We start from the raw sequence: 9,901 nt of genomic DNA, 5'->3' as shown, positions 1-9,901 counted from the left end.
CCAAACTTGTATGCTCACCTTTACACTATGTGTATTGACCTCTATTTTAACGTATGTGACAGGTGTTTAGGATGCTATCTGCTAGGATGTTGTGTTTTTCCTGCTTTTGTGGAATCAAGTAGGATGGAGTCTAGTAACAAAGACAATCTATTTTTATTTTAATCTGAGTTGTCGGAACATGCTTTTGTTTAGAGAATATCTATGTCTGTAATAATTAGATTACTTAATGGGTTATGGTATGGGACGTAATATTAACTATTTGGTAATTTATTCGTTATGGAATTTCTCTTGACAACCTTTTTCGCTCAGTGCCATGCCCCGATGTTTCCGTCATCGGTTGGGGTGTGACAAAAAACCAGTAAGTACCAAACCATGTTACAACACATAGAGCCAAACTTACAAGCCCAAACAGCACAAACAAACCAAATAGCATAATGTACAAACACATGTTGCACAAACATGTTACTAATTAATAGTATGTATATAAAAGAAATTCAAATCTAAGAAACAGAATTTTGAGTAAACAACACAGATTGTCTTTTATTTATATAATAAATTACACTCTTTGTTCTTTATCTTTATAAATCACATAAAAGGTCCTTTATTTTGTAAATTTTACACGCTCTTTGTCCTTTAAGCTAACTGATGTTAACTTTTTAATTAGCTTTAAGGTAAAAAAGACCATTTTGCCTAAAGGACATAACCGGCGGAAACGCGGCGATTATGCAGTGGCCGGTTGACGCAGAGAGAGAAACATAGGGATGAGAGAGATGGTGAGGCATCCAAAAATGAAGCCACAAACCCACAAAAAAACCATTAAGTGCCAAACCATGTTACAACACATAGAGCCAAACTTACAAGGCCAAACAACACAAACAAACCAAAGAGCATAACGTACAAACACATGTTGCACAAATATGTTACTAATCAATAGTATGTAAATAAAAGAATTAAAATCTAAGAAACTGAATTTTGAGTAAACTACACAGATTGTCCTTTATTTATATACTAAATTGCACTCTTTGTCCCTTGTCTTTATAAATCACGCAAAAGATCCTTTATTTTGTTAATTTTACACTCTCTTTGTTCTTAAAGCTAACTGATGCTAACTTTTTAATTATCTTTAAGGTAAAAAGAGCATTTTGCCCAAATGACATAATCTAAAATTTATTTATAAATGACATAACCTGTAATTTACATAAATTCTTTTATTTTATTTCTTTTCTTTTTATTTTATTAAGTTTATCACTATTGTTTTATCGATTACTTTAAAAAATTGTTATTCATTAACATATTTTTTTAAAATATATGCTTTTATAATTTCTTTATTTTCATTTGGTTGATTAAATTATTTACTTTTTTTATTTTACAAATAATATACATTTTTATACTATGTTTCACATAAACTATTGGTGTTATCGAGTTATTTTTTATCACTTCCATAATTATTATATGTGATACGAACACACCAAAATATGGAGAAAAATAAGCATGTCGGTTGCGCATTACGACAGGTCGATTTAAACTATGATTTTCTATAAAATTTGAAATTTTGTAACGTCATTTTTAAAGCAACTAGTTATTTTAGACATGTTATAATATGTCCGGCGTATACTCATCTCAAACTACAACGATGCGGCGTGTTTTTATCTATGTTTAAACTGGCTCTTTGTAGCGCGGGACCGACGTGCTTATTGTTCTCCAACTTTTGTTGTAAATTTCATTGAAATAACATATAATGATTGTAAAAGTAATAAAAAATAACTCGATCACACCAACGGTTTATGTAAAAACATAATATAAAAAAATTACATTACTTGTAAAATAAGAAAAAATAAATAATTTAATCAAACAAATGAAAATAAATAAATTATAATAAAATATATATTTTATAAAAAAATTGTTAATTGATGAATTAAGAAAGTTTTAAAGCAATCGATAAAACAATAGTGATAAATTTATTAAAAGTTAAAAGAAGAAAACAAAAATAAATAAAAGAAAAGAAAAGAACTTAAGTAAATTACAGGTTATATCCTTTATAAATAAACTTTAGATTATGTCATTTGGGAAAATTGGTAATTTTACCTTAAAGTTAACTGAAAGTTAATATTAGTTAGCTTAAAGGACAAGAACATGCAAAAATTACAATATAAAGGACATTTTGTGTGGTTTTTAAAGACAAAGGACAAAGAGTGCAATTTAATATATAAATAGAGGCAGATTTTTGTAATTTACTTTTGAATTTACATTTTCTATTGATAAAAAAAGTCAACAATAATAATTTGTCTGAAAGAGCTTAAAAGAGACTTTATTACAATTTCAATTATTTTCATTTTGAAACCGAACATGTCCAAAAAATTATCATTTTGATTCAGTTTCAAATTTTAAAACATTAAATAAACTATAAATTATTCAATTACATAAAAAAAATTTAACAATCGAAGAAACAAAAAACACATGATTTTTACAGTGCATTCATATAAAACGATATTGTCCATTTAAATAGAAAATGGACTTCTTTCTATAACCAACCTTAACCCTCTTGTCCATGTTACCCTTGTCGATTTTTTAAAAATTGCTCAAATATGTGATATGGCAAAATTGCACAAATCAACTTTTATGTTATACCTAAGCTGCATTTCATTTTGTTACATTCGATAACCTTTACAACTAATGTCGTTCAAAAACTCAGTTAAGTTACCTCAAATGATTTGCATGTTAATTGAAAGTTTAGCCACCCGAATTGAAACACCGTTTTCGTCGTTTGGAGCACCATTTCGAGGTAAGTTTTACATCAATAGACTCGTATCCTCGTTCTGATCAAAAGCCCTAAAACATCAGTTTGTGACTGTCAATGACGTTGGAGGAAAAATAGTTGAAAGGTGTGACTGTCAGGGGAATATAAAAAGGTGGGATTGCCAACTGTCAATGACGTCTACTTGTTATTATTAGAAGCCAATATCCCTAATTAAGTGTGTGTATATATTTAGTAAAAGGTATGAAGTACAATTTATATATAACATAAATGTTGATTTTGGCAATTTTTTCACGTGATAATTATCAAATGAGAAACGAAAAAGTTCAAGATTTTAAACAAATCTCAAAAGCAAAAGCATTTCAAGAATTCATATCCTCAAATCATCACCAAGTGTCAAGACACACAAGAAGGGAGCATCTCGTCTTCTATTTGTTTGATGAAGCTTACAAATGACACTGTAGCTAAAGGGAAAAAGGGAGTAAACACAAAGAAAAGAACATGTACCCAAACTCACTTCTAGTAAACTCACACCAAACTACCCTTCACCTTTCTATTTCCCCCTTGCAATTCTTGTTTTTTTTTTTTTACTCTTTATTATTATAAAAAAAAACTCATAACAATTTAAAAACTGTTATTAACTTTATTTAAATAATGGTCTGTTTTTTATTCTTAAAGTCCCACAACATAATAAAGTAAAGGCTTACAAATTGTATAAAGAGAGGAAACAAAACATACCTTCCTCAATTCTAACCATCAAAGCTACAAATGAAGACATCAAAATCAACAAGATTCTTACCTCTCCTCTTGCTTCTTCTCATTTCAGGTTTTTCTCTCCTAACACTCCTTTTGATTAATAATTCCAACATTGTTTAATTAGTTATTTAAATTAAAATTCTTTTGGGTTGAACAGCTTGCTCAACCAAAACCGAAATGGTTGGTTTTGCTCGGGCTATAAGAATCCCGGAACACACTTGTATAAAGCAGTTTAACGAGACGATATGTGAACCCGAGAGATGTCAACATCAGTGTACCAAAAGAGAGCCATTTGGTGTAGGGAAATGCAATGGTAACATGTGTGTTTGTTCATATTATTGTAAGTTACCCCCTATGTGACCAATACTGTTTTCATATATGTAAGGCTCCCTGTTCTAAAAATAAGATCTTTGAACTGTGTTGGGAGCCCAAAATCTACTTTATGTTTTTTTTTAATATATACTTTTTTGAAATGAGGTATTTTCATCTTTAAATTCATGAAACCAGCTTATACACAAATACAAACAGAATGGTATACATCCATGTACCATAAAACTGAATGGTATGCGAACCAAATCCTGTTGAACACGATCATATTAACAAGTTCGGTCCGTTACCTATACGTGTCAACTGAGTCCAAAGTTGCCATAAATGTTTCCAAAATAAATAGGTGTTTCGACTAGAAGTGACAGTTTTGACACGTCACGAAAATAAATTGGTTTTGTGTTTTCATATATAATTCATTTAATGAACGAGTCATGTTCAAGTTGACATGTTTAATTTAGCAAGTCAACCCGTCAACCTGTTTGTTTAGGTGAACAGGTCGACACGCCAACCCGTTTGAAACCTATCAACACATTCCTTACAACCCACCAACTCTTAGCACGTTTACATCTTGACTACTACCCACCAACCCGTTTATGACACTTTTAGTTAAATGAATTAAACCACATGTTCAGGTTAGACAATTTTAAATATATCAAGGGTTTTGACACAAATATATCAGTCGTGTTCGTGTAAGAATTCAAACCACCAACCAAAATAGACGTCAAACCACCAACCCAAATAGACGTCAACCCGCTAACCCGACACGATTGGCATCCCTAGTTTCGACAGGCATGTCACCCCTGTTACCTAATTTGGCTAATGCTAAGAAACCAAAAAAAAAAAAAAAATGGAACAGTGGAAAGGAAGCAAATAGTCAGTTTGTTGTAATATCAGATAGCAAAATAGCAAATAGTCATTTTGTAGTAATATCACATTACAAGATACCAATACTTTCAGTCCATGTTAAAATGGCACTAGTATGCAACCTTCAATTACATTCATGGAATCACTCATAATAGCAAATAGACTGTTTTGCATTTACGTCAGTGACTATTGTCGAACCAGTCAATCCTTAACTGCTGTCCGTAGTATCTTCACGTCATGAATTGGCCTGAAACAGAACAATTCATTTACGTATTGATAAGAATAGAGTTTATTTTTTAAATAATCCTGCATGATTAAAAAATTAAGTACAATAACAACAATACCAGATCTAGGACTAGGTTAAGTCAAGCACATGTGTGATATAAATGTTGATTTTGTTTCTTTTTAGTATGGGATGACTATAAATGTTCACAAAATAAAGGCCCTTCTTTAAAACAGTAAAATACATCGAATAAAAACCAAACTGTGCTTAATCAAATAAAAACGGCATCATATATAACAGACTTTATTTTTTTAATTTTTTAAAGGTATTTATTTTTTCCATACGTATGTAACGTTACATAAAAACCAAAAAGGCATGCGGGAACGTGCATTTCATATTAAAGTAGCAATATCTTTATGTGTGTGCTCAAGAATAATAATCATTGTGTGTCACTAACACGAACATCACAAAGTTCACACGGTATGTAATCTAGAAGAAATACAAAACAAATGCAGCCACTATAACATCAATCTGAGTCCACACACTGAATTTTGTACATCATACTGAGATTTCTAATCTTTTCCTCAGGACTGAGTCTATTTTCAAGTTAAAAATCAGTGTCTTGGAATGAATATAGAACCAAATATGCTTTTTTTCCATCGGATATCATCAATTAAATAATGGACCAACTTAAAAAGTATTATCATGAGATAACAACACACACATATATATATACACAGTTACCTTGTGGTTTTCAGAGATTCACTGGTTGCGTAAAGAAAAACATGTATCATGGGATGGTCCCTCTCATGCAACCATATAAAGGTAAATAGGGCTGCAAACGAACCAAACGAACACGAACAAGACGTTCGTGTTCGTTTGTCAAGAAAATATGATATGCGTGTTCACAAACTGTTCATGAACACTTACCAAACGAGATTTTATGCCTGTGTTCGTTCATTAAGGAAATGAACGTGTTCGTGTTCGTGTTCATTTGTTAATTCTAAGCAACAAACGTTCATGTTCATGAACACAAATGGACACAAACAAGAGTTCATGAAAAGAATATATAATACAATGATACTTATTAAATATTTATTTGTTGGAATCTTGAAGTATAGATTTTATATAGAAACTAAAAACACTAATGAACTATCGAACACAAACGAACACGTTACCGAACGTTCATGTCCGTTCATATAACTAAACGAACGAAATTTCTTGTTCGTGTTCGTTCATATATTAAACGAAGTTCCCGCCGAACTGTTCACAAATTGTTAGCTGAACGTTCGGTTTGTTTGCAACCCTAAAGGTAAACATACAACTACATTGAAAAAAGCATGGTTGTAAAAATCCCGACTAGACGCCGATTAATCCTCGATTAATCTCGATTAATCGCCGATTAATCGCTAGTCCCTACACCACCGCCAGACTAGCGACTAGCGATTACTACAACACTGGAAAAAGGTACCACATTTCAACCTATATAGAACAGCTAGCATGTCCCTATGTGTGTTCCATCAAGACATCCAAAGCGATTTAAAAAAAAAAGGTGGTGACAATTTAATGCGATCTTCTAATATTAACAAAAGCACAAATAGGATTTTTATCAAACCACTTCCTATTTTGGCGTAAAGAGAGAACCGGTATGAAAACTATGGTCAAACCTCGAAATATGACATTATAATGGGCAAAAAAGTCATTTTGCTTTGTGAAAAAAATATTATAGAAGCTTGAAAAAGCTAAGAACCTGTCGGTATTATCAGTCTGAACACTACCAAGTCTCTTGACAATCTCCATTCCTCTGCACACTCTTCCAAATATCGTGTGCTTTCCTGCCAATTAAAAACGACAAAGGTTAAATGAAACAAACAAAGCAATAGCGTTCAGTGTTGAAGATTGAATGGGTAACGAAACATTAACTGATTGACTTTCCGTAAATATAATACACTGATCAGATGCTACCAATGTTGCAGAAATCGGCCTAGGCGGCCGATTAATCGGCGCATAGGCGCTAGTCTGTGGGTTACTGCCTAAATTTATGCTAGTCGGTCAAAAAAATCGGTTATGGTCAAAATCGGCCAATTCGGTAAAAGCCGGACAAAATCGGTAAAAATCGGACTAATCGGGCCCATGTTTTTTTACCCAAAAAACCCAATTTTTGAAACCTGGCCCATGGTTTAAAGCCCAAAGTTTAGTTATAAACCTATTTTAACATTTAAGTTTAGGTATTTTAACATTTAACCCCCTCTATCTTTCCCTAGTTTACATATGGTTCCTAAACTTTTAAATTTATTAATAAAAAATATAAAGTTATCTCCTAAACTTGTAAATTTATTAATAAAAAGTATAAAGTTATCTATATATATATATAAAAAAAAAATTTGTAAAATTATACTTAAAAAGTCCAATCCAATTAATCCCTATTAATCACGATTAATCCCTAGGCGGTACCTCACCGCCCGACTAGCGCCTAGCGCCTTCTACAACATTGGATGCTACTTGTAAATTAAATATGATAATGTATCATACATTTTGCCACTAGCATTTAAGACAATGTGGGACCCATCTTCATATGATTCGGAAACCAGATGAGTTTATCAACACAAAAGATATGTAGCAAACTGATTAAAATGACAAATTTGCAGAAGAAAAACGATTACCATCAAGCGATTGCGCTGGGGCCAATGTGATAAAGAACTGACTTCCATTTGTATTCGGACCAGCATTAGCCATAGATAAGATACCAGCTCCCGTATGCTTCAACTTTGGGGTGATCTCATCCTCAAACTTTGAACTTCAACAACAGAAAATCATGTCAACATAATAGTCAAATTTACCGAACCAAGAACAAAACCTTAACAGCAATAAACTCCAATTGTCTTTAGACAATGGTATACACCGGAACAAATCAGTGCATCCTAGAATATTAAACCTAATTTGACCTCCGACTTCCATTTCTTGTAACATAAACATATTTTTTACAACAAAAATTGGGTATATTTAAGTGATCCTAGAAAGTATGACGTATGAACTATATCAACTTCGTTTAAAAAAGCATGCCTAGGTGCAAGGCGGCCTAAGGACAATAGGCTTGTGCTTCATACCACAAAAGGCGAGGGGTGTACAAAAAGCGCACTTGAGGCACACCTTTCGTACAGAGAAGGTTTTGTGCATCAAAACCTTGTACATATAGATTATTTATATATTAAACCATATATATTGCTTATTTGTGTCCAATTTTTGGGTAACTAATGCTAAAAAGCAATAAGAATTAATACAAAAAAAGAGTTAAATGCAATTTTAGTCCCTGTAGTTTGGGCCATTTTGCCAGTTTAGTCCAAAGGTTTCATTTTTCCCATGTGGGTCCAAAAAGGTTTCACAGTTGCCATTTTAGTCCACGGGGTTAACTTCATCCATTTTTCTGTTAACGAGAAAGGCAATTCGATCATTTTATATGGCCGAATTGCCCTTCCAGTTCACAGAATTACATATATATTGACCAAATTGCCTTTCTCGTTAACAGAAAAATGGATGAAATTAACCCAGTGGACTAAAATAGCAACGGTGAAACCTTTTTGGACCCATAGGGAAAAAATGAAACCTTTGGACTAAACTGGCAAAATGGCCCAAACCACGGGGAATAAAATGGCATTTAACTCTACAAAAAAATTATACAAACAAATTGTGCCTAGCGAACTAAAGGCAGTGCGCTTCTGCGCCTCGGTTGAAACCCTATCGCCTCAGTGCGCCTAAAGCTTTTTAAAACCAAGAACATCAACAATCTCAAATCTAACAAACTAATATCCAAACACAACTAAACTTACCCGTAAATAGATTCTCCACCTCTACCAGTGCCAGTGGGATCACCTCCTTGAACAATAAAATCCTAAATCAAACCTCAAACACAAACACTCAAAATTAAATATCAATAACTCACAACTAATCAACAGATTCTCAATACATAGGGATTACTAGAGGTGCAACATACCTTAATGATTCTGTGAAACTTAACGTTGTTGTAGTAGCCCCTTCGAGACAGTTCAATGAAGTTTTTGCAAGTCCTAGGTGCGTGCTTATCGTACATCTGAGCAGTTGAACATTGATTAATTTGTGTTGGAATGTTTTGTAACAGTGAGAAAAGGTTAGAATAAGTGTGGATTTAGTTACCTCAACGGTGAAAGAGCCCATGGATGTTTCGAGAGTTACCTCCGGTGGACCTCCTTCTGCGCCTGGCATGGTCGATTGCAGTAGCGGAGATGTTGGGAAGATTGCGAAGATGATGGTCGGGATGAGACTAGAGTTAGGGTTTAAGATTAAACGGGCCAGGCAAGGTTCGGTTTGTCGCAGGGTATGAGAGCTGTTGTTAACAGTTCAGAACTCTTGCTAATGGTTCAGACTGTTTGTTTTGCGAGCAGATATCTGAATAGTTCAAACATTTGCCTCTGAATGGTTAAGCATTATACTAAGTCTGAATGGTAAAGATCTATAATCTGAATTGGTCAGATATTTGTCTCTGAACGGTTAAGCATTATATTGGTTCTTAATGGTTTAGACCTTTGGTTTAGTACTTAATGATTCAGACATTTTACTAGTTCAGCACTTAGTCATTCAGAAGTTGACAAGCAGCCCCTTAAAGTTAAAAAGAAAACTAAAAAAAAGTCGTGAGATGTGTGAGATGTCTAAAAGGATATCCAAACGTGTTTTACATGGATTGAAAACCATAGAAAAAGAATATCGGCACCGATTTCGATAATACCAAGAAAAAGAATATTGGTACCGATTTCGATAATACCAATGTTGATCGGGCAGAATCAGTTCGGTTTGTCACGATACCAATATGGTAATGACACTCGCATAGCCTATAATGTAAAAAAAAAACTCTATTTGGAAACAAATTAATATCGAAATGATGAGAAAAGAAAATTAAGCACAACTACGGATTTAACATTATTAAAAAAAATTAATGAACATAA

General features: G+C 32.9%; 1 protein-coding gene and 1 long non-coding RNA gene across 2 annotated transcripts; one reads left to right on the top strand and one right to left on the bottom strand.

Annotated features, from left to right (window-relative positions):
* Window positions 1-3,432: 3,432 nt before the first annotated feature.
* Window positions 3,433-3,984, top strand: LOC110905624. The gene is made up of 2 exons (XR_002573280.2): window positions 3,433-3,581; window positions 3,669-3,984. It is a non-coding gene; the product is annotated as an uncharacterized LOC110905624 (long non-coding RNA).
* Window positions 3,985-4,700: 716 nt separating this feature from the next.
* Window positions 4,701-9,312, bottom strand: LOC110908763 (peptidyl-prolyl cis-trans isomerase CYP18-2). Its single transcript, XM_022153739.2, has 6 exons — window positions 9,096-9,312; window positions 8,917-9,012; window positions 8,753-8,814; window positions 7,589-7,722; window positions 6,676-6,760; window positions 4,701-4,949 (listed from the first exon to the last, which is right to left on the bottom strand). The coding sequence occupies exons 1-6, from the start codon at window positions 9,162-9,164 to the stop codon at window positions 4,904-4,906; spliced, it is 492 nt and encodes a 163-aa protein (XP_022009431.1). The 5' UTR covers window positions 9,165-9,312; the 3' UTR covers window positions 4,701-4,903.
* Window positions 9,313-9,901: the final 589 nt, after the last annotated feature.

Source organism: Helianthus annuus, chromosome 14, assembly GCF_002127325.2.
Source record: "Helianthus annuus cultivar XRQ/B chromosome 14, HanXRQr2.0-SUNRISE, whole genome shotgun sequence".
Taxonomy (NCBI): Eukaryota; Viridiplantae; Streptophyta; class Magnoliopsida; order Asterales; family Asteraceae; genus Helianthus; species Helianthus annuus.
The sequence above is the reverse complement of the archived record's forward strand: the minus strand, read 5'-3'. Positions and strand labels throughout refer to the sequence as shown.